This window comes from Magallana gigas, chromosome 7 (assembly GCF_963853765.1).
Source record: "Magallana gigas chromosome 7, xbMagGiga1.1, whole genome shotgun sequence".
Lineage (NCBI taxonomy): Eukaryota > Metazoa > Mollusca > Bivalvia > Ostreida > Ostreidae > Magallana > Magallana gigas.
This window is the reverse complement of record NC_088859.1, coordinates 5,487,288-5,513,992: the sequence shown is the minus strand read 5'-3', so window position 1 is coordinate 5,513,992 and position 26,705 is coordinate 5,487,288. Positions and strand designations below refer to the sequence as shown.

The 26,705-nt window shown below is 34.7% G+C and overlaps 2 protein-coding genes across 2 annotated transcripts; one reads left to right on the top strand and one right to left on the bottom strand.

The window, feature by feature from the left end:
• The first annotated feature begins 424 nt into the window (after positions 1 to 424).
• On the top strand, positions 425 to 26,705 carry LOC105324647 (digestive cysteine proteinase 1). Its single transcript, XM_066066146.1, has 10 exons — positions 425 to 548; positions 10,697 to 10,849; positions 10,966 to 11,117; positions 11,638 to 11,878; positions 13,119 to 13,314; positions 13,755 to 13,948; positions 16,109 to 16,200; positions 17,697 to 17,858; positions 24,874 to 25,060; positions 26,404 to 26,705. The coding sequence occupies exons 1-10, from the start codon at positions 503 to 505 to the stop codon at positions 26,586 to 26,588; spliced, it is 1,608 nt and encodes a 535-aa protein (XP_065922218.1). The 5' UTR covers positions 425 to 502; the 3' UTR covers positions 26,589 to 26,705.
• On the bottom strand, positions 5,033 to 10,189 carry LOC136270001 (uncharacterized). The gene is made up of 2 exons (XM_066066136.1): positions 9,978 to 10,189; positions 5,033 to 8,542 (listed from the first exon to the last, which is right to left on the bottom strand). Exons 1-2 carry the CDS (start codon positions 10,010 to 10,012, stop codon positions 6,505 to 6,507), a joined length of 2,073 nt encoding a protein of 690 aa, XP_065922208.1. The 5' UTR covers positions 10,013 to 10,189; the 3' UTR covers positions 5,033 to 6,504.

Sequence of the window (26,705 nt, the reverse complement as noted above, 5' to 3'; positions counted from 1 at the left end):
AGAATTAAACCATGTCATTGGAAACCTTTTGGAAAACCAAAATCATTATCCTAACAAAGAAATGAACAAAACAACTATATTGAATATAAAAAACCTATTATAAAAGTCTTTTTATCGTTTACACACATAACACAAAACACCTTGCAAATATAACATATGTCAGGTTTTATACAATATAAGATACCAAACAAACTAAATACTAAACAGAAAAAAATATATATAAAGGCTTCAAAATTCTATGCATATTATATGTGTTAATACAATGTGCATGCTCCATTTTTTTTTAAAGAGATACATGAATAATGGAAGGAAAAATTGTTATGGTTCACGGAGGAAAATGATAACTCAATCCAATGAAAAGAACGACTGAAGAGGACTGGGGGGGGGGGGGGGGGGGGGGGCGAAACGAGATGTCTGCGGAACGATTTGTCTAATATAATTCTAAAAATAGAAAGTCATGTTACCTTATCACGTGATTATAATCACATGCTGAATTCAGAAGATGGCGGTTGGAAAAATATTGTTCACAATAATTTTGGTGAAATCAGGTTTGTCTAATTTGCAAAACTCTGCTTTAATTTTTTTAGAATGTCAAAAGGGCCTCATCGTCAATAACGAAATTTGATTTGCCGCACGTCTGTTTCGATGAATCTCGCTAATTTTACAGGTCTGTAGCTCGCGGTCGGAAAAAAATTCGGATGGACAACCTGGGAGATACAGTTCCGTACGCGAAAAAAAAAACCCAATATGCCATGTATACGGCGCACAGATCGCCCATATTTTGGGCTACAGACTTGCTGCTTCAAATGACATAGAAAAGATCTGACAGATTTTTAAAGTCAAACTACATGTTGTTCAATGTAAAGAAAATTCGGAATGACCAGTGAAGTCAAAGTTCTATCATAAACATGTCTATGCATCCTCCGTTTTAGGAGGATAGATTATATATATATATATTATAGACTTTGAAAAATTACGTACTTTGAAAATTGTTTTTTTAAAATGCGTTAATTTTGGGACCAAGTCAGCGCACTTTAAACAGCTGATAAATAGGAGTAAAAGAAAAAATTAAGATTTTTTAGCTGTAAAATTGATACAGTTGTTTGACATGTCCAGAATTTTGACCTGTTCCATAGAGTAACTCTTCATAAATTAACTGGCAAATACTTAATAAAGGTAATTCAAAATATGGAGAAATAAATCAATACATATAAAAGGAACACTTATAATTGCTCGTTTCAATTTCAATTCTGTAATATTATTTATGCTGTCATCTTGTGTTTGATATCACCCAGTCTTATTGTACCTACGTTCGTGATGCAATAAATCCATATCATTGCAATGCTATTACGCACATAAAAACACCTGTAAGACCCACAGGGGTCAAGCCCGTTTTAAAAATTATTTCAATGAAACCATAAACAAAGATTATTTGTGGTTACATTGAAATAAATTTTAAAACGGGCTTGGTTCCTGTGGTAAGACCGTTTAATTTTCACTCACAACCTAATTTCACTTACTAATCAAGTAATGTTTGATATTTATTTTAACATACCAAAAAAACTTGCAAGATATAAAATAAAAAAAGGCAACTAGATTTTAGAATTTATTAGAGCCATGATTGTGCAAGATCCAAATATCTAATTTATTTTCTCTTTTTTAGGTTTAAATTTATTGATAGAATAAATGCATCTACTGCTGGAATTCATTAAATGTCTCACTTCGTCTTTATTCTTAGTATTGTACCACAATGGGATAGATGAAGGCGCTATGACTGTATTCCAAAAGAGTGTTAGAGACTAGTGTATATGATATAGTAACTATGATAACGGTGATTTTGTCCCTTGTTTCTGTGCTGATTAAACTGTATAGGCTATGAAAATACCAATAACTGGGTGCCGGGTGGCATACATTGAAACTAATACTCTGCAGGTTCAGTTGATGGTGTTCAGGGCCAAAACGTTTTATCGACATTCGATTTGCATGGAAACAGCTATGGTGATTCGTAACTGGTAAAACTGCTACCAACATATTTTGTTAGAATAAGATTTTATAAGAAAAAAATTAATAAATCAATATTACATTAATATCTGCAGGTATATGGTGTACTTCTGCAAAAAAGAATAGATGTCAAAATATTTTCAGTTCGCTGAATCTTGATCCTATTTGGGACGGGTCACACGACTACATTGATTCATACTCCTGAGGGGAGATCTGTTGATAGACCAAAGTGCTATACAACAAAACAAGACCCAACAAGTCGAAACAAATTTATTGCGATAATTTTATTCTAATAATCCAGTTTTCTTTGCACTGCTACTGAAATGTGTGACACCAGTTATGTTGTAGACATTTTAAATTACAATACTTTAATGTGTCTACTTATTTGCCTCAAGTTCAAGTTCAAGTTCAAGTTCATTTATTTCACTCATAACATAAAATGTTACATGAGGTGCAGAAGAATTATATACAAAAGTATAAGAAAAGCAGGATTTACAAAAAGAAACAGAATAAAGTAAACAATGAATTAGTTATAGTTGTTACGTAGGATGACCGACCAAATCAAATATTTTTCTAATTAAAGTACACATTTTCTTAAGTATTACATGATTTGAAGATGACATAAGTGTTTTAAATTTTAAGATGTTTGGGTTTTTAAGATAATAATTACTAAACAATTTTTTTCTTACATGTGACTGTGCACTACAGTACCTCAGAACACACTTGCACTCATGAATCATTCTTAAGCATCAATTAAAAGTCTGTTTTATAAAAGCGCTGGTCAAAAGTTTTAAAATTTCATTGTGTAAAGTTATTAAACAAATGAAGACAGATTAAACCTTGATTTGAACAGGGGCCCCTTAATCTCTAAACAGGTGATATGAAAAATTATTGTTACAAAATTTTGGATTGTTACTGATAAATGATTTTTAAGCAGTATATCTGGAGTTTAATGATACAGTAAACTAATCAAAAGAAATTAAACACCAAATCTGAGTAACAGAGATGCAACAAAATGATCGCAATGGTTTGATAGTGACTCTATATCAGACTTGGGGTAATGTTAAACGTAATGGTAATGTATTGCAATGCATTACATGTTTTCTTAGTAATTTGTAATGCCATGAATGTAGCATTACATGTAATGGTAATGTAATGCATTACTTTTCAAAATCTAGTTTAATGCTGGCATTGCATGGCATTACTTTGCATTACTATGCTTTTTTATGCATGTTCATTTTCATAGAATTGTGATGAATTGAATAACTGAAATTGTATTTGTTTAAAAAATGTTTTAAAAAAGAGAAATGATACTTATGATCAAAATATTTTAGTAGTATTATTAAAAAAAATTAAAAATCCATTCTTAATTGTCAATATAACTAGCTATAACAACACAATTTCATAACATTTTTTGACGGTGGCTATAAATAGCCACGGTCTATTGCTACGGTCCTGACCGGAAGAGTATTTCTCACGGGGACCCTAGCGGATAACGAACGATAACTCTGTTAGGTATGCAGTGTTACACGCAATGTTTTATCTATGTGTCGATTTCAGTATGATAACTAATTTTAATCTTATCAGATATTTTAAGCATTATAGCTGCTAATCATTTTGTACATATATGTAAATAATTTATGAAATTGTGTTTAATTTTAAATGAGCCGTTCATGCGCGGATCCAGAAAATTTTTCCAGGGGGGGTCCGAAGGATAATTGTGTTTGCCAGGGGGGGTCCGAGGCATATTTTCGCGATAATTTTACTATGTAAATTTAATAAATTTTCATTTTCCAGGGGGGGTCGGGACCCCCCCGACCCCCCCTCTAGATCCGCGCATGCCGTTACCCTGTCTGCTTACGCGGTATCGATAATTTATGCACCAACTGCCAGTTGTGACGTTAAACTCTGTATCAGGACTGCATAAACTATATCGCTGCGATAATTGGCTAAGAGATCTCACAATAATCGCTTCTTGTTTTTTTTTTGTAATGTAAACAATTGTCAGAAACACACACAATTTAAAAAGGTTTGCCATTTCATATTTCAGCAAGTATGCTTCATCGATAAATTCATTCATTTTCAACGCATTAATTTTAGTTGAGGAAGAATATTTTTTTTTTTTTTGTAGCTTATTCTAAAGAATTCACAAGAGATACTGATAATGAATATTAGATAAAATACATTTTATTGAACTTCAACCGATCAATGGCCAATCTAATTAAAATTAGATGTTTGATCCGCTCGCTTACTCGCTACACAAACGTCGCGAGTAAGCGAGCGGATCAAACATCTAATTTTAATTAGATTGATCAATGGCACACTTTCTTCTACAAGTGTTCATGTGTTCTTTTAACAAACAAAAAACTTGAAATTTAGGATACAAATGTGTTTAATTTTGGACTATCCTGTGATTTACCTAATTTTGTAACCCATTCAGTCTGTAGGAACATTAATATTATTACAGGCACTTCAATATTCATCAGACAATATTTACTACTGATGTTGACGCTTTACTTGCTGTTAACTTTCTCTCAAACACGCTAACCGATCGACCTCGCATTTGTAAAAATCACGTGCAAATCAAGTCGCTATTTTACATGTACATATATAAACAAACAACATTTTACGATGTTTCAAAGATTTTCAGTTCAGATTTTTTATAAGCAAATAAGGGATTAAAGACATGCTGTAAAAAAATTTGCGGACCGTAGATCTATTGTATAGACTATAGTACATGCAAAGAATAAAATGAAAATATACACAGCTGTACGGTCAGAAAAACACGCCTTTAACTTGGATTTTGTTTGTTTGGTGTTTTTAAAAACTAATTTTGAATAATTAATCTATATTTCTTGTAAGTTTACTAGAAAAGTTTAATGTTGCAAGTAAATTATGCGTGTTAAAGTGTACTGAGAAGCGATAAAATATACATGCGACTCTCCCAAATTCATTCAAATGATATGAATAAATCTATAGCTAAATACAATTAGACAAATGTACTTTAAAACGTTGATTAATGAAACTGCCGCGACTGAATATTGTATGATATTTTTTTCTCAAATTGTTATTCACTTTCGTTGTGAGCAAATGGAAATAATCCACTACAGTCGAAGATAAAATATTGATTGACTCTTCTGTTTCATGATGACGTGCATTCCAAAAGCAATACCAGTTTTATCAAACAGGTTCTTGCAAACCATTCCGTTTTCTGTACACCTAAATTTATAACTGACTATGAGGACAAAAGCAAGTGTGATGATCCACAAGCAAGTGTGATGATGCAACTTTTTCCACGTGAAGAAATTGAGGGAAAATGCTGTCGAGAGGGAAAATAAACAACTACATGTATGCCCAAATAGTTAGTAAAAACGATTTTATCATACTAAAGCTTTATTTGTTCTCGTTACTTTGAGAAATCTACAATATCTTTAAAGCACATAAGTCCAATCCACACTTTTCAAAAGTTGTTCCCCTTTGCAGGGTCAACCCAAAGGTCAAAAGGGAAATAACCAAAATTCCCCTTCTTTATACAATCAAATAGTTTGGCGTACTGTGATGAAATCGCTTTGGCTTTGATTTATTCATTCAATATGTGGTGGCAACCCACATATTTAATAAGTCATTCTGGGGCAATCAAAATACATTTGTGTAGTACATGTATTTATTATCAACTGATATAGATACAAACATATAGATACAAGCATATAGAAACAAACTTCTATACTACTAAAGGCTACTGTGATAAATCTATGGATTTTCCCCAAAAGATGACGATAAAGAGACACACCATTTTTAAAATGTGGATTGTGAACACAACTACGACTTCCACAGAATTATCCATGTGAGTAACTCACGACCAGTTGTGCTATTACATGTATGAGACGCTGGCTGTTGATTTTCGACAACAATAATTTACATAATGTAATATGCCACTTTCAAACGGCGCCACCGTCTAACAGTACTTTCAGTACTTTGATTAGAGTTGTTATTAAATCATTTGATAAATTAACTCCAATTAGTTGTCATTAGTTCACTGGCTTATAGCATAGAGGGAACATAGCCTTGGGTGTGTGGTAGTCATTTGAAATAGATCAATGCCATTAGTTCACTGGCCTAGTTATGACATAGCATAAAGGGAACATAGCATTGGGTGTGTGGGTGGGTGAATGCCTCCAGCCTTATTTTATAAACTACATATGTACTAGCTTTTTCTCACATTTACATACATGTATATAATTCATGTTAAGCACATTTAAACCATGCCTCTTCACTCTGTATAGATAGACTCTTGGATAATTTACTGTCTCAGAGTCAGTAAGTGCCTTACATGAAATAATTATATCTCTTGCAACTCCCAACTTGATGATTAGGACCCAGCTTAGGCCAGTTTTAGCCATAAACTCGTCTTAGACTTCATTTTTAGTAAGGTTTCATTAACTTTATGTAATTACACTAAAGTAAAATGTATGAATTTTGTGAGTCAGTAATTGTAAATGTAATTTATTCATGTGGGGCAGCTCCTGTTATGTCTTGTATTCTACTCTGTGTAGCAGTTTGTATGTTGTTCAGTGGATACTGTATGAGTGACTGTTGGAATGAGTATAGAGCAGCCTGAAGGTTCCCTGTGATCTGTTGGCAGATCCCCAGGATCTCCCAGGAGATGTCTCTTTGTAGATCATGTATACACAGTCCCTGATCATGGTGGACTAGGACCTGTAGCTCATCTAGAGCTGCTTGTGATAATGTTGTATCAATGTGTCTGTAACACAAGAAATCTAGGAAGTGTAACATTACAAACACTGGGATATATAACATAGGCATTCTCTTCTGTAGAGCAGACTGTTGTTCTGGTATTAGTTCACTGATGTAACAGGGTGTGTTAATAAGACGGTCTAGATAGATATCCCATGCTACAGCCTGTCTCATCTTTGTAGACCAGGACTGTCCCCCTACAGCCTCAATATATCTCTCCCTATCTACACATCCATTATACATCAGATATGGCTGTGCTAACTTGACCTTTGTCATCTTTATAACAGATAAAGCTTCCCTGTATCTGAGTGTCTTGTAATAATACATGGCAATGAACAATATGTCAGAAATACACCCAAACTTGGCTGCTAATTTCAGCATGTGACAGTATATTTTGTCTGCAATATACATCTGTTTGTTGACACTTGTGTTAGTGTACATGTTGTGTAATACAAAAGCAGTGTGCTGAAGGGTGGAGGTTGTAAGTTTCTGTAACATGGCAACTTGATAGTGTGTCAGGGGTGAGTTTAACAACTGTTCTACTGCATATAGGCATTTCATATTATTGTGGAGATTTGCTGTGAGTATAGAATCATAACATTTTATCTCATTGAAGAGTTCTGTGTCATAGTCAAATTCAGACACCATTACACTCTCATCTGTACAAACAAAAGCTCTAGGATTGTACAGGACATCAATGATGTAGGACCTGATAGAGGAACTCTGTAACAGACAGGCCAGACCTTTCTTGTACAATTCATGTAACTGTACGAACAATCTGTTTTGTGCTGAACCATGGACCTTTGTCAGAAACAAGTTATTTTGTGGAATGAAAAAGTTGGGACAGATCCCCTTATACACCCATTTAAGGAGGAGTTTAAAGCAGACCCAGAAACCGGCCAGGAGATTTTGTGGACACCAGTGAGGTAGAGTGTTTTGTTGAATTGCCCAGAAAATAGTTGTCTTCATATGATAGGAACACAATAGTTTACTGGTTTCATCTGATTGATGATTTATGACTTCTTTAAGAAAATATTTTAACAACCCATAAGTCAAAAACTGACTGTGGTTCATTGCATACACACATTTCTGTTCTGCCTGAGAAAAAGAAAGTCTCCATTCTTCCTTTTCATGGGGTCCTAATGGGTGTCCTATTGCTACAAAGTGGCATCCATTTCTGACAATGTCATCAACAACTTCAGGATTAGGCCATGTGTGACATCTGTCTGTCCATGAAGAAGCAGATAGAGGCCAGAAGTCACAAACAAAACAGAAGGCAGTGTCATATTCTTTCCCTCCTAGTACACCACTACCACAGGGTCCATGTACAGTAGAATTAGGCATTGCTGCGGAACAAGTTAACTGTCTGTATATAGAACTAGATATATAGACTCTGTCATTCATTCTGATACTTGCTGACTGGACTTGTTCAATTGTTGTTGGTGTCAGTAACTGAAGTAGAGTGAATCCTGGTGGACTCTCGGAACTGTCAGAGAGAATCAAGGTTGTATTTGCCGTGTTGTAATACTCAGACTGAGATGTGTCCATGATCACTCGGTGGTTGTTTGGCCAGAACATACGGTCAACATCTGATCCTATAAGTCTGAACCCTTCCCTCATACTTCCACTTAACATCTCAATGATCCTATCATTAGGTGTCACACGTCTCTCCACCATCTCCCCGATGTCCTCCGTCTCCCTCCTGAGGGTCACCTGTTGTGAGGTCCCCACTATCTCACACATCCTCACAAACACTGACTCCGACATGTGCTGCATTCCTGTCTCACTGATAAAATGATGTCAATAATCAGGAATTACAGTAACCATATTTATTGATACAGTGAAATTACTGTGTATATTGATAGGAATTAGTTAATCTCATTTTGTCAATATGTTTTATGATTCATTTGATTCTCAAACAAACATCAACAATCAGTTCCCTCCAAAAACATTTTGGCTTTTAAGAAAAAAAAAGTTGCATAATTACTTAATTTTTTAATTATTATATGATTTAAAATGAAGTCATAATATTATCATTAGCATAACATGTATTTATCTTTCTTCACTAAAAATTGCCCTTTAACTATCTTTTACAGTAAAAGGCTATAGAATGTCTTCAGGTTAGATGTAAGCATATGTTTTAGGGCATTTCTGGCATAGTTGAAAAACAAAAAATATAAATGTAGAAAAATTTGCAGCCATTACAAATGTATTTATTGAATATGACAAATTTGCAAATTAGAGACAACTCAATATCTGCAATCCTTTCAAATACTTAATACTTAGTATTTGAATGTGTATTTGTGTTCGCGTGCATGCATGTGTGTATATGTATCCCTCACTCCTTTGATTGATACATTCTTATCTTTATTTATCAAAGGTAAAAATACAGAAATCGGTTTTCTTTGCTTGGTGATGAAAATTTTGACCCAAAGTTACAAAAATGATATACAGGCTTAAGGTGGAATAACACACCTGAAAAAAATCACTCAAATTAACAGTAAATTATTTAATTATGAAGGATATGATAATAAACAAACTGTACAAATATCAAATAAGCGAAAAATTTGCAAATTGGGGATAACAAATTAATATCTAAAAAATTCAATACAATAAGTAACAGCAAAAGCCCCTGCGGGATTCGAACTCGGGATGAAGGGATCACAAGCCCGACATGTTATCCATTCGGCTATGAAGTAAGTTACATGTCGCTTTCGATTAAATCCTTTTAATTAAATAAAATATCGTTTCGATTAGAGGTCTTCCCATTTTGTGACAATGTGTTATTCCACCGTAAAGGGACATAGTTAGATTTTAGCCAACAATTTTCCAATTTTACTATTCATCTTTTAAACAAATTTTTTACTATGTTCCATGCCGTTTTTCTGATGGTCGGCTAAAATCAAAATGTCGTTGTTTGAGTTATAAGTAAGAAATAGGGCTCACAATTCTTGATGTGTAAACAAGATTTGTACATTACATATTTGTTAAATATACTACCTGTTAATAGTTATGTATCAAACATAAATTATCTGTTTGCTTGTTTATTATGAAATAAGTAAACATCCACTTTCTAGAATTTGTCACATTTATATTTCATGTAAGTTAGTATGTTCTAATTAGTACAAAATAAGCTTATTGAGAAAAGTTAAATGTTTCGTTTATAGTAAAATGTTTATTACTGGTAATTGATAGAGTAAAGATATCAAAATTGTACTCACACACGAGACGACCCATAGAGAGAGGAAAAAGCCATTCCACCGTGGTTGGAGACTAAATGTCTAAATCACTGTAATAAGGTACAACGACTGTCCGTTTATGTTGTAATAAATGCAATATACACTAGTGATGCTTTTATATCCAAAATAAAAAGATTAATTTGAACCTACTCTATTATAGTGCCAAGTTCTGTTGGCTTTTATAGTCAGTAGAGAAGGAAATTTTTCTGTTAAATTTTCAATTTTATTCTAGGAAAGATGAATAATTTTTCTATTTCCTGTTGTGCTATATAGAGAGCCATTATAGGAAACATGTCTGTATAAGTTGACACGTTCGTTTTATTAGTGGTGTTCCTGAGACATTTTATGATAAATGAATAGTCAACAATATTCAGATTTGTAAATAAGTGAAAACATTCAAAACAATAGCATAATTTGTTGAACAAAACTATATATACATGTAGCTCTTGTTCATGTTTATCCAATGAATGAAATTTATTTTGTTCAATGACGAAGCTTGTGTAGCACGACCTCTGGTGAGAGAATGCAATGACTTTCAATAAAATCCTATTTATAACATGGCATGGTCAAAACTAAAATTTGGAAATTGTTTTCAAAATTAAAAAAAAAAAAGAAATTATCTAAAGTTTAATGTTATATATCATACTGGCATTGTAGTTTTCTAATTTCATAAGATCATATCACCTTGGTTTTCTTTTCAGTGTGGTCTGCCTCGCTGCGTGACAATGTTCCACTCTGGGGGAATTCCTATACAGTGGAGGGGGTACTACAGCTGCCGTACGCAGAACTAAAAGAACCGTTCACAGCGTACTATGACGCCACGACCAACCAGAGTCGCATAGATTATTACGGGGGTAGGTCATCAGAGAAACCATCAGAACACTATATTGTGTACTCAGAATTCTGTCTGCTTTTAATTAAACTTATAGCTATAAATTATATAATGCCCTTTTTGTGTGATATTTGACAGACTTGGTTGTCACCATGCAGTTACAAGCCAAAAACACCAGCATTAAGATCGCATATATGACCACAGAGTCGGTACTTAACAAGAAGTCCTGTTTCCTTGTCAATGGAAGTTCTCCAATACAGTCCATCCTACCAGACCTCACAGACTTTAAGGTCAGGGATATTAGTACACAATTAGCACATTGGTTACCATCAGTACACAGTAGGTAAATTAGTTACCATCAGTATACAATTAGTACATTAGGTACCATCAGTACACAATTAGTACATTGGTTACCATTAGTCCACAGTTAGTACATTAGTGACCATCAATATACAATTAGTACATTGGGTACCATCAGTACACAATTAGTACATTGGTTACCATCAGTACATTATTTTTACATTGGTTACCATTAGTACACAGTACATTAGTGACCATCAATATACAATTAGTACATTGGGTACCATCAATACACAATTAGTACATTGGTACCATTAGTCTGGCTTCTCTGAAGTTGATTGGATTATGAATGTGATATAAAGTGAATAAAAAAGCTATACATGTATGTACACACATTGATGTGTAATCACAAAATCTTTCAGTCTCTAATTAGTGTTCATGCATGTTTGTTATAAATGCTTATAAAGTAACTGTTACACAATGGATGATTTCTGATGATATTTTTTTTAGAAAGTTGGACAGGATTTAATAGGATCGACCATGACAGATAAATGGGTGAAGGTCATGACCCATGGGAAAAAGAAGAACACGTACACCATGTGGGTGGATTCTAAAACATCTGCCCCGGTCCGCTACGAGATGATGGGCTACGATACACTGCTGGGCTCTCACTACGACAAGTACTACTTGGACTACTCCAACTTCCAGAATAAGACGCTCAACGCCTCCGTGTTTGATTACACTTCTTTTGGTAAGACTTCGAGACTTCAATACTTGGATCTTTTATAAAGGTAGAGGGGGTGGGGGGTTGGTGATTGGTGTGGTGATAAGCTGTTTAGAGAGAGTGGGGGTTGGTGATCAGTGTAGTGGTAAGCCGTAAAGAGGGGGGATGGGTGGTCGGTGATTGGTGTGGTGGTAAGTTGTTTAGAAAGGGGTGGGGGGTTGGTGATCGGTGTGGTGGTTAGCCGTATAGAGGGGGGTGGGGGGTTGATGATCGGTGTGGTGGTAAACCGTGTAGAGGGGGGTGAGGGGTTGGTGATTGGTGTGGTGGTAAGCCGTGTAGAGGGGGATGGGGGTCGGTGATCGGTGTGGTGGTAAGCCGTGTAGAGGGGGGTGGGGGTCGGTGATCGGTGTGGTGGTAAGCCGTGTAGAGGGGGGTGGGGGTTGGAGATCGGTGAAAATTTACATGGGAATGTATAGAGAAAAATGTTCACAAACTTTTTCTAAAAAACCATTTGCCTAGAAAACTGACTTTAGTGAAAGCAACCTCAGATAATGTAGATTCAAATTTGTTTAAATCAACATCTTGAGGAATTTGCCACAATTTGACAATTTTAGAAAAACTTTTTATATAATCACAAAAATGAAATGTTATTATAATTTGTTTTATTCATTTGCAAGCCTTTTGACATATTGCTGTTTCTTTAAAATTGTTTCGACTTTGGCCTCTGGACAATTCTTGGGCCTCATAAGGGGTTCAGAAATTGATGTAGGTTTATATCACATATATAAAACAAATGTTTAGGATCTTTTTGAGAACTGCAATGCTCAACATATGATATGACTATAAAATTATCCTGTTAGAACAGGGTCTTGATTTAAAAAAATTAGGATATCCAAGGGAAATAATTTTTTATTTATACAGGATCTACAATTATTATATTTTGTATTATGACTCCATGAAGCTGATTATATCATACCTATTGTTGCTCAGATGAGTGATGTGGCCCATGGGCCTATTGTTTCTTAAGTGGAAACTTATGTATAATTGTCAGAGTTCAAGAACAAGTACTGGTTCTAGTAAATCTGCGTGCAAATCAGCGCGTAAATCAGCGCGCAAATAAATGCAGTTACTTTACCCTTTCAAAATCATTGATCGGTGTCTGTGTGATGAATTAGAGAAGTTCACATCAGAAAGACATTTTGTTGTTATGTTTAGGTTTCAGGTTTTTACACTGTATAAAGAAGAGCAATGTTGTTGTTATGTCTAGGTCTGACCTGTTCCGGATTTCCTGGCCCAGGTGTATCAGAAAGAAGAGTTCTGATGAACCCGATGGTGGAATATCTCCATGGCTACGATGATCATGTGGTCGAAATGTTTGCTGCACACAAACAGAAACATTCTCCGAAATACGACAGTAACATGGAGCACGCTCAGAGAGAGCACAACTTTAGACAAAACGTCAGGTAATTTATTTCAGAAAAAATTTAGAACTTAGAATCACAATCACTTAGTTTCTGAGGCCCCACGGCGTTGTTTCAAAAGCTTTTGCATTGATAAAATTGATTGTTTTTCTAAAAAAAAAGAAAAAAGGAATAACTTGGTTTTTCAATTGTAAGTTTACTACCTGTATGTTTACAAAAGGCAAAAAGAGCTTTTCCCTTTTTTATATCCAACAATATGCAATAAAAATGAAATAACATCAATCGACCTGAGAATCTGCATATGGATTAAATTTAGGCTTAAAATTAAACATTGAAAATGTCACAAATTGTTTGGCATGATAGTGTTGTCATAATACATGAAATAATTATAATGAATTGTGTTTTAAAGTCAACATATTAAATAAGTAAAACCCAAATCAGGAAATGATTGAATGAGTAAAAATTGTATATCTTTTAACTAGATTTATTCACTCCAAGAATCGTGCTGCCCTTGGCTTCAGTTTGGCTGTGAACCATTTGGCAGACAAAACACAAGAGGAGATTCGGCTGATGAACGGGTATCGCTACAGCCCAGGGCCCCACGGGGGGCTGGCCTTTGACACATCCAAGTATAGCCTGAGGGACTTGCCTGACTCCATGGATTGGAGACTTCACGGTGAGGATTTGATGGGGTTAAGGATTGGATAGGATTAAGGATTGGATGAGTTTAAGGATTGAATGAGTTTAAGGATTGGGTGGGATTAAGGATTGGATAGGATTAAGGATTGGATGGGATTAAGGATTGAATGAGTTTAAGGATTGGATAGGATTAAGGATTGGATAAGATTAAGGATTGGATGAGTTTAATAATTGGGTGGGATTAAGGATTGGATAGGATTAAGGACTGGATGGGATTAAGGATTGGATGGGATTAGATGGGATTAAGGATTGGATAGGATTAAGGATTAGATGGGATTAAGGATTGAATGAGTTTAAGGATTGGATAGGATTAAGAATTGGATAAGGTTAAGGATTAGATGAGTTTAAGAATTGGGTGGGATTAAGGATTGGATAGGATTAAGGACTGGATGGGATTAAGGATTGGATGGGATTAAGAGTTATCATGGTTTAGTAGCTCTCATCTTTAGAAAGTCTTGCATATGCTAACTGACATTGAACTTTTTTCATTCTGATGAATAATTAATGCTCTATTTTGATTGGCTTCCACTCACATTTGTGGAGGAAATCTCACCAATCCTGTTAATGCTTATGCGCGTATCTTACCACAACAATATGTTTTCATAACATATCAACAACAGTGTGTTTTCATTACATAATCATTATTTTTATACATCCAAGAACAAGAGATTTTCGCTTTCCCATTGATGATTGAGAATAAATAATATTGCTGAGATCAAAAAAAGTTCAATGAGTAGGCCCAAGGTCAGAAAGCTCATGCGAGATGTGTAGCTTTTTGAACTGAGAGCATTGGATACAGGGAAAAATTTTCTTTAACTTTCTAGGTTTTTAGGTTACCTGAGCCAAACGAATTTTTGATCAAAGTTTGCCCAGAGTCTCTCATGCTGTTTTCATTGTTGTGGTCATCTTTGGTTCTGTTGTGGTTAAACTTTTCACATTTTCATCTTCTTCTTCAAAACCAGAAGACAATTTAATACAACTTGGCCCAAAGGCAGTCAAATCATCATTAAGTGAACAAAAATTAAGTTTGTTTAAAAAAATACCACTTGGCCGGAAAAACTGAAACTTCTATACAAGCTTCCTAAGTAAATATTCAAGTTTGATCAATTTATGAACCCCAGGAGTATTGTGGGGTCACAATGGGAAGGGATGGGGGTGAATTTTTACATAAGCATAAATAGAGAAGAATTTTGAAAAATTTTCTTCTCAAAAATCATTTGACTAGAATAGCTGGATCTTGTATGCAGCCAAGCATTCTTAGGTAGTGTGAATTCAAGTTTTGTTCAGATTATGATTTTGGGGGGTAGCACCACATCGGGGTAGGGGTTGATTTCAACATAAGAATAAATAGAAAAAAACATGAAAATATGTGGAGAAGATTTTGAAAATCTTAATAAACAAGATCTACTCTACTAAAAAAAGAAGTTATTTTGTGATTGATATCCTAAAGCTTGTGGCTACTGTTGCCCAGGTGAGCTTTTTGGCCCCTGGGCCACTTGTTAGTAGCATATAGAGTATCTTCAAGTTTACAAAATAAAAGAAAGGGAGGTACATGTATTATCAAAATGTTCTATTGTATCAAAAAATGTCAGTACCATCTTGATGGCCTCTTTATATTGTGTACAGTTAAGTTGATTAAACCAAGATACAAGGCCTGAAGAGTGGTGAAAACTATGTACAGAAAATATGGAGAAATCTTATATCCTCAAGACATATAAGTGTATGTGTTCTTGTATAAGGGGATTTAAATTTATGTAAATGATGACAAACAAAAAAAAATTGTGAGCAAATTGGCTCAAAGGTCTCTTGTAAAATTAGGACAATACAGTAAAACATGATTATAGCAAACACACTTATAAAGAATTGACACTTACAGCGAGGTGATTTTCATTTGTTGTTACTTTATTACATGTTGTGAACTTGATGGATATAACAAATTATACTTATAACGAAGCAAAATCTTCTGTCCCTGGCACTTTGCTTTAACCATGTTTTACTGTATTTGATAGGTTTGTTCATGCTGTGATTTTTTATGTTAATGGTGGCACTGACAAGATTAATCTGTGTGAATGGTGTGGTCCATGGGCATTAGTTGTCTTGACTGTCATGAATTAATGGCCTTAATTTTATAAATCAGGGGCAGTAACTCCGGTGAAGGATCAGGCAGTGTGTGGGTCATGTTGGAGTTTTGGGACAACAGGGACCATTGAGGGGGCCTACTTCTTGAAGGTGAGATGACCCCTGGATTCAGGGTCAACATTCTGCTATAATTAAAAAATGCACTACTATATTGCATAAGGAACAGAATTGTTTGCTAAAACTAGCAAGTAATTTTAAACAAAATAATATAACTTTCCATCAGCATCTTTACAGACAGTGTAGGAATACAAAATCAATCTACTGTATTAACTGAATTACATTTGTAGTGGTCCCATGTGGTTTTTACATTTTATGACAGTACATCATAACATGGCAATTTTATCTCATTGTCTAATTGTTAAAACCGCTAAAGGACTATATATGGTTTGAGCCTAAAATGGCCCCCTTAAATGAACACTGTCATTTTACTGTAATTCTTTGTTTTATTTGTACAAATATACATTTGAAGTTTTTTCATAATTTTCATTTTGATTTTAGTGCCTACAATTTAAAAATATGACATCATAAAATTAACCTTTTCCCACCATTTTCGCATTTTTAGCATAAAACGTCTTGTTTTGAAGCAGTTTTTCTTTAAGGAAACATTGAGCGACTGCTTGAACAAACAAAATATTTTCACCAAAGATGTATCTCCCCAGTACTTATAAGTAACAAAAAGTTAGTTCTTGTTCAAAGAGTCGCTCTATATTTCCCATCCGAAAAAAGATAAGAAAAATGTAAATTTTGACTGATTTTGATTGAATTATAAAAATACCCTCACTTCTGACATCATATACTGCCAGTGAGTGCATATAAGTCGAATAAATAGGTGAAAAACATATTTTATGTCAACTCTTTTATAAAATAACACAACGAATTAATGTACCTGAATCACTTAAAAACTAGCGAATTATGGGGGCCAAATTTGACTAATATCATATATAGTTCTTTGGTTGTCTTTCTACTTTCTACTGAGCAGGATTTTGCAGGTTAAAAACAGAAGCTTTTATTTTTTTGAAAAGCAATGAATTTATAAAAATTTATTTCTTCAAAACTGAACCTTTTTTCTGTCATTTTCAACTTGACACAGTTAGAATATCGAAGTTTGGATATGTGTGCGAAAGGTTTCCTAAAGGTGTGGCGGGCCCTTAAGAATAGCTTATGAGTTTTGAGTTGCTTTGACTGAATGAATAACTGCACAACCTGTAGCTGTGTTGAATCTTCATGATTACTTTCTGGGCTGCATTTTACGACTTTCAAAGAAACTTACAACAAAGTCGTAAATATTAACTACAGTCTCATAAAATGATCTTTAAAGAACAAATTTGACATATACCTTTGTTTACAAATATTTCAATTCCCATAACTATATTTTCCAGCCATAAGAGTAAATTATTGATTAGTTTGTGATTAATTAGCATTCATTAATTTGGTTGTAAGTCATGAGTTCTTTTGTAAAACGCAGTCCTGTTTCTCTTCCGACTGGTAACTTGGTGAGGTTGTGTCTGTGTAATTACTTTCTGTTTCTCTTCAGACCAATTACTTAGTGAAGTTGTCCCATATAATTACTTTCTGTTTATCTTTAGACTGGTGACTTGGTGAGGTTGTCCCAGCAACAACTGATGGACTGTTCCTGGGGAGAGGGTAACAATGCCTGTGACGGTGGGGAGGATTTCCGTGCCTACCAGTGGATGATGAAGAATGGGGGTCTTACATCAGAGGAGCTTTATGGACCATACAAAGCACAGGTAAGTGACAGGTGTGATAGGGAGTTATGAGACATAGGTAAATGTCAAGTGTGATAGGAAGTTATGAGACATACAAAGCACAGGTAAGTGACAGGTGTGGTAGGGAGTTATGAGACATACAAAGCACAGGTAAATGTCAAGTGTGATGGGGAGTTGTGAGACATACAGAGCACAGGTAAATGTCAAGTGTGGTAGGGAGTTATGAGGCATACAAAGCACAGGTAAGTGACAGGTGTATGGGACATACTATACAAGGCACATGTAAATTACAGGTGTGATATGGACTGCTTTGAACAAACTAAACACAGATAAACCACTGGTGTAATAGGGAGTGTATAGGAAAAAAACCAAGGCCCAGGTTAATGAAATATGTCAGAGGGACTGTATCGAACACACCGGTGAAAGGCACATTCAAATGACTACCGGTATATGGAACACGGCACATGTATTTGGCAGATATAACTAAATGGCAATTCAATCTAAATACAATTTAAAATAATCTTTATAAGAATCTTTTGAAATACAGTCATGCATTTTGTATTTTGGAAGATCTTATTTACAGCCTTCATTTATAATAATTTGTATGGTGTTATTTTCAGTTTGTATGGATTACGGTATCCAGTGTAGAATGTAAATTTTACAACTTGTATGAATTACTCTGTGCATAATGTAAATATAAAATAGTTATAAATTATCCTGTCTAGGATGCAATTTACTCTACATGAAAACAGTCCTATAGAATATCCTTTGTAGGATGTTATTAATCAGCATAACTACACTTACAAAGATAATTTTTCCTCTATAGGTTGTTGTTTACTACATATCACTACAGTTATGCTGTTATTTTTGTAGGATGATACAGTTATACTTTTATTTTCTTGTAGGATGGGATAGTTATACTGATATTTTTGTAGGATGCAGTTATGCTGTTATTTTTGCAGTTATGCTGTTATTGTTATAGGATGGTACAGTTATGCATTTATTTTTAGCTCACCTGAGATGAAAGCTCAAGTGAGCTTTTCTTATCAAAATTTGTCTTTGCCTGTTGTCGTTGGCTTTGTCGTTGTATACCGGTACTTTTCACATTTTCATCTTCTCCTCCAGAACCACAGGGCAGATTTCAACCAAACTTGCACAGGATGAATGACCATCTTTAAGTTCTCCTTAAAGATAGCTTAAAGATGCTTAAAGGTAGCTTAAAGACGATCTTTAAGCCACCTTTAAGCTACCTTTAAGCTATATGTGTTGCTTAAAGATGGCTTAAAGAAAGTGTAAAGATGGCTTAAAGGCAGCTTAAAGACTATCTTTAAGCCACCTTTAAGCCACCTTTAAGGACAACTTATAGGTCCTTAATGTCCAAACTTCTTTAAGCCACCTTTAAGCCACCTTTAAGCTACCTTTAAGCCACCTTTAAGCCATTAAAAAAAATTTATTTCAATATTGTGCTTAATTTCCAACAAAATGTATTAACTTTATGAAAGAAAAGGTATTAAAACGGTTTTTGTTCTAGAAAGAAAAATGAAAAAAAAACACCCAAAAAAACCCGGCCACGGCGAGAATTGAACCCGGGACCCTTAGTTTACTAGCATCACCACACTTCCTCTGCGCCACGGCAACTTACATATATATGAGCGTTTTTATATCGTATATATCAGTGGATATTGAATCACTGTATTGAATGTGTTTACTTGAAAAGATTTGGACAAACCATTCAGTTTGTAACAATCAATTATATCTAATTTATAAATTACATGCATGCGTGTATTTAGAATGAAATACGGAACTTGGTCTTCAGTGAACAGAAATATATTATACCTAAATGGAAACCGTTAGGTTTACTATAGTAGGCTTTCTTAGTTAATAAATTTAAACTGAGTAGATATACGTTCATCTAATTTATAGCTATAAAAATGTAAGAAAGAAAATGAAATCATTTCTTTTATGAAATGCATTGATACTATTAGGGTATTTGTTCAATTTCCCGCAATTTCCCGGTTTTCATGATCGCGGCGCCGTTCCAATATGTTTAAATATTTACATGTAATTGTATGTACATGATTTTTAAACTATCAATTCTATTACAAACAAAATTACCAATGACCGGTGACGTATTTACTGCATGTGGCAATTGCAAATGACTTGTATATACAATTGTATGATGTGCCAGGCCGGGTATATTTGACATATTTACCCTTATACATATATTTAAATAATCAACCCCTATTTATGACCACCGGTACATTAATTAATTAGCCTCAAGATTTTACTCTTACATACATGTATCGTTAATTTGTAGACGTAACATCTTTGAAACCCAGAGCTAGGATATAATACTTTGAAAATGAATTACAAATGTAAATTAACTTTTATTCACTAGACTTATCGTATACTCGTACATACTAAGATTCAACGCCTTTAGAATTCCTGACGTGCACCTGGGCACACGACACACCTGTTGTGTATATCTTGTATATTCTGTGTTAGTTCCAGGGGTTTTCTTAAGTTGGACAAACAATAGACTTTAATTAGATATACACAAACATGCACCTGGGCACACGACACAACTGTTGTGTATATCTTGTATATTCTGTGTTAGTTCCAGGGGTTTTCTTAAGTTGGACAAACAATAGACTCTAATTAGATATACACAAACGAACAAAACTATGTCTAGACAAACAAAGCAGTAATATCCTGCCCGATATAACAAAGGCAGTTAAGAGTCTTTTCATCTTTAACATGTATCTAGCAGATCTAGAATTAGAAATAATGAAAATTGAAAAAAAAAATACAAACCTTAAACCGATTATCAAATTAAATCATGCATTTTTGGTTCATTATCTTTATTTTGTTTAATAACCGGAGGAACAGTGAGAGAGAGAGAGAGAGAGAGAGAGAGAGAGAGAGAGAGAGAGAGAGAGAGATTTTTTCACCGATTAATTTATAATAGGAAACAAACATACTTTAATTAGTTTTATGCACATATTAAGATACAGAGACTGCGCTCATCCCTACAATAATTTTGAAACCCCCAAAAAATTATAAAGAATTTTATAACGGCAATCTGTGTCCATCGGAGCGGTGCTGATGATAGCGATCTGTGTTTAATGGAGCGACGATTAAAACCGCCTGGAACACACCCCCCCCCCCCCCTTCCTTGGAAATTATATTATCACTCGGATGACCCCCTCCCTTCTCTATAAAAGAGCTTTTGCATTTAATATATGTTTTTATTGTTCAGCTTGATCAATATTGACTTAAAGGCCACTTAAAGACAGTGTAAAGGCAGTGTAAAGAGAGCGTAAATGCCACTTAAAGATGCTTAAAGATGGCTTAAAGGTGGCTTAAAGGTGGCTTAAAGAAGTTTGGACATTAAGGACCTATAAGCACTTGCTTAAAGGTGACTTAAAGGCAGCTTAAAGGTTGAATAGCCTTTAAGCTCCTTTAAGTCACCTTTAAGCCACCTTTAAGGACTTGCTTAAAGATGGTTTTTCGCCCTGTGTTGGCACAAAGCATCACTGGGTGAAGGGGGTTCAAGTTTGTACAAATGAAGGACCACACTCTCTTTAAAGGGGAGATCATTTAGAATTATTGAAAATTTGCTGGTATTTTTTAAAAAGTCTTCTTATCCAAAAAAAAAAACTATTAGGCCAGAAAAGCTGTAACTTGTTTGGAAGCATCCTAAGGTTGTGTAGATTAAAATTTATTCAAATCATGGTCCCCGGGGATAGGCCCGGGCCACAATGGGGGGATGGATTTTTTCATGATAATGTATAGAGAAAATCTTTAAAAATCTTCTTCTCAAAAACTATTTGGCCAGAAAAGCTTAAACTTGTGAGGAGGCATTTCCAGATAGTGTAGATTCAAGTTTGTTCAAATCATGGTCCCCGGATGTAGGGCGTCCCGCAACGGGGGTTAGGGGGTATGCATTTTTACATAGGAATATATAGAAAAAAGTATGCATTTTTACATAGGAATATATAGAAAAAAATCATAAAAATCTTCTTCTTAAAAACTGTAAGACCTGGCTCCGAGGTTATAAAACTTTTTCCATACTCATACTCCAACTCTTACTTCGTACTCCGAGTATGTGCTCCACTGAGTACGACTCTAAAAACCGAGGTTATAAAAGTTTTGGAGTACGTTCTCCGCTGAGTACTATTTGGAGTATGCTCCAAAAGCCGATCGATGAAATTTTACGTCTCTGGAGAAAGACAGAGAACAGTAATTCATGTAAATAGTCCTGGCATGTAGGCAAACTGTACATGTATTCAGATTGATTATTTATCAACAAAATGTCACACATTATTTACATGTACATATTACCTTCCTCATCTGCAAGCATGGAGATGTGTCTGCATCTATAACTTATGAATTTTTTAGCAACAAAGACGATAAATCCAGTGTAATTGGTAAAATTATCAACAAATTGTGTTTATGTCAAATCTCTCTCTCTCTCTCTCTCTCTCTCTCTCTCTCTCTCTCTCTCTCATGAGACTCAGATAGTGATTCATGCATGTGATGATTATTAAAGTATAATTATGTTGTAAGGAACGATATGAATATAACAGAAAGAAATAAGAATTTACACGGATATGAAGAGAGTATTTCAACATATAATTTAGTTCGATATATCTTAAGTTTTCCTGCCCCAAAGTGGATATCTCCTAAGATATTAAGTGAGCAGTTCCTGTATTAGGAAAATCAGGGAAGAGTTTAATTAAAAAATAGAAACATATACTTGAGAAAATCACAAAAATACTGAGAAAATCCGTTTATTTTCACACTCAGAAAGTATTCACTAAGGAAATTATATGGTTATTCCAATTTAATTGCAACATACTATATTTGCCTTAATTCTTGTGAGAAAAAAAACATTTAATATCTTGAAGGGGTGGGGGTTGGGGTTGGGGTTGGAATTGCATCAATGAACATATGCCAAAAGCCAAGGACGCACCTAAAGTTTCTCATTTCAATATTTTTGGGAATGTGCACGAGAAATCAAGAAAATTCACTAATTGAAATATTTTTGAAATTTCCACTATGAGGACCACGTTTAATCGAAACAACGTGTTCAAGGAAACTGTGTACTTAAGTTGCTGTAACCCTTTTTGTGGGGTTTTATTGATGGTTCAAGTTTTTTCACTTAGTCAAGGCTTGAAAATGTGTGTTTAGAATTTACACATACACGTACTGTGTCATTTTTAATCTTATGTAAGTCATTCGATATTTTTGAGCAAGCCTTTTCCTATTCATCTTTAAAATTCGAAATACATGTGTTAATTGTAATGCATTTGACATAAATATTTGGTTACTTTAGATAAAAAAGAAATAACTATATGAATTATCTAGATAGTTACTTGCTAATGAAATAAAATAATTTAAGAGATGAATATTCCCACAGCTAAGCTATATAGAGAAAAATCTCTCACATGAAAATGCGAAGAAGCTATTTTATCACAAGTAGTACATGCATTTTTAATCGATTACATACATTTTTTTCTGGGAGGGTTTAGTTACACCATTGAACACACGCGTTTTCTTCCTATTGCACCATTGAAATCAGTCTAATGTAGAGAAATCCCCCAAGTTAAAAAAAAGATAATTAAGACTTGCAAGTTGTACATTTTCTTTGCCAGAAGGAGTATGATTTAACTTTATTTGGACAATTTTTTTAGGGCTGGGGGGGGGGGGGGGGGGGGCTGGGTGCGACCTCCTTTACTCCGCCACTGATTTACCGCTTATTCTATAAAATGTTTCCCTTTTCAAGTTTTGTGGCATGCAACATAAATGATAATTGATTAATAAGTAAGTAATAGAAAGCGTTAGACTTTTATGCATCCCCCATCCTTTGTAATGTTCATTTTCACTATAATCAAAAAATGGACCCAGCAAGTACATCTGATTGAAATTGTTTAATAACGATACATGTACATTGATTTCTTTGTTTTCAATGATGGGGTGTATGGGTCGTATTTGACAAAAACAGAATTCTTAAAAAGTCGAGCTATTCAACGGTAGTATTTTGTACGTAGTTATACATGTATATGTACATTAATTAATGAAGCAAACTATCTAAAAGTTATTTTGATAATCTTGGTTGCAATTCGCCCTTACTCTTAAATTCACCTCCTTTATATCTAGATATGTCATTAATAAAATGGTAAAAACTTTCCATTTTAATTCATATACATGTAAATATGATTAAATTAGAGCGTATAATACAGCAACGTTACAATATGAACAATATTATATGTTTGCACTGCATTTTATTTAGATTAAATGTCTTGAGTACGACTTTGAGAAAGCTTCAAAGCTTACTCAGAAAATCGCATTTTTGTACTCAGCCGGAGTACAAGTAGGAGTATGAAAAAGTTTTATAACCTCGATATCTTGAGTAGGAGTACGATTTGGAGCACGGAGTACGATTTGGAGTACGAGATCGTACTCAAAAAAGTTTTATAACCTTGGGGCCAGGAAAGCTCACATTTTAGTGGAAGCATCCTCAGATAGTATACATTCAAGTTTGTTTAAATCATGGTCCCCGGGATTGGGTGAGGCCACAATGGGGGGATCAAGTTTTACATGGGAATATACAGAGAAAATCCCCGAGGGTTGGTCAGGGCCCCAAATGGGGGTGGGGGGGGGGGGTGAATTTTTACATAGAAATATATAGAAAAAATCTTTAAAAATATTCTGGGAAAGTTTTCAGTCCAAAAAGCAGTAACTTGTGTGAAAGCACGGGTTGTGCAGATTAAAGTTTCCCCCAAAGTGGGAAAGTGGGGGGGGGGGGGGGGGGTTTATATAGGAATAGAGAAAAATCTTCTTTCAGGTACAACAACAAAAGGGGCTTGGTATTTACCATTTTTTTGCAAGATATACTATACTTATTTGTCAAGATATTATGATTTGATACTGTAATGCTAATTTGATCAGAGGCTATTGTTGCCCAGTAGAGCGATGTGGCCCCTGGGCCTCTTGTTTGTGGATGGGATAATTATGCTGTTTTTTGTTGTAGGATGGTAAGTGTAACAAGACCTTCACCCCCATTGTCCAGTTGAAGAACTACGTCAATGTGACCAGTGGAGACCTGCAGGCCCTCAAGTTTGCCATCGCCCACCAGGGTCCCGTGTCTGTAGCCATCGACGCCTCTCATCTCTCCCTGTCCTTCTACGCCAACGGAGTCTACTACGAGCCCCAGTGTGGTTTGTTGTTCTATAATTTAACTTTTTAACTTTATGTAGCTAAATTACTAGTAATTTGCAATATTAAAGCTTTCAAAGTTTATAAATTCAAATCTTCTCTCTGATTAGATTTTACCTGGATAATATTAGTTTAAGTAGATGTACTACAGCTTTAGGAACTGTTGTTTATTAGTCTATAAAAAACAAATTTACATCGTAATTATACCCTCTGCAAACAAAGTTTGTGGGGTATATAGGAATCACCTTGTCTGTCCATGTCTGTTCAATCATGTCCGGTCTATATCTTTCTTATGAAGAAACATTGAAAGTTTTTACTTCATACAGAGATTGCTTATAGCCTTAGAGTGTGTCATGATTTTGACCCTAGGTCATATGGGCAAGTTCAAGGTCACTGGAATGAAAAGTGCAAAATGTGTGCCCAGTATATTATAATCTTTCTTATGGAGAATCATTCAAAGTTCTTACTTTTACACAAAGATTGCTTATGACCTGAGGGTGTGTCATGATTTTGACCTAAGGTCATTAGAGCAAGTTCAAGGTCATTCAAAAGAAAAAGATTTTTATTTATGTACTACACAGCCTATACCCTTCTTTTGGAGAAACAATGGACGTTCATACTTCACATAAAGATTGCTAAATATAACTTGAGGGTGTGTCATGAACTTGACTAAGGTTCAGTTGTGCAAGTTCAAGGTCAATGTTAAAAAAATGCACATTTCCTCTCTAGGCCATATCTTGTACTGTAAAATGATGGGAAGCTAAAATTTGACACAAAGGTTGCTTGTGACTTGTAGATATGTCCTGACTTGAACTTTGAATTTTACATATAAACCAAATGGGCATTTGTGCTATCTTATTCCCCCATCTTCTTTGACACAAAGATTGCTTTTGCCCTGTAGATATCTCCTGATTATGACTTTTGGTCGTTTTTTTCCAAGTTTAAGGTTACTTTAAGAAAACTGGTGCATCCATTACTAATACCGGTACTTGAGTTATTGTATTTTCTTAGCAAGGGATATCCTTTGTGAGCTTGCTCACGGTACCTCTAGTTTTAACTTCGAGATAATCTGTTGGTTGTTTTTTTTAGAATTCTCGGAATAGATGGGGAAAAAAATTATTTAAAGCTTTGTGTAAAATAAGTATGTGTAAAATTAGTTTTTAATTTTAATCAAGGTGGGAAGTGCAGTTTTTCTGCTTTCATGCTAATTTTTGTTTATGTGAACTGTACTTTCTGTATTATGATAAATACCTTCAGTTGGAAAACTTGCAGTAAATGTTAATATGCTTGTGTTACAGTCATACTTTCTAGCCATTTAACATTCAAGGTATTTTGGTTTCCATAGGTAACAAGCCTGATGACCTTGACCATGCAGTGTTGGCGGTTGGTTATGGTGTGATGAACGGACAGGCATACTGGCTGATCAAGAACTCCTGGTCCACGTACTGGGGTAACGACGGCTATGTGCTGATGTCACAGAAGGACAACAACTGTGGAGTCGCCACAGACCCAACCTTTGTGATTGTTTAGACATTCCAATTCAAATTCTCGCATCTTCTATACACTGTGCCAAAGTCATGTCTGCTACATTGTCCGAAATGCTTCAGAACACCTAAGATGTTTTCAAATCATAATTTTAAGACTGAT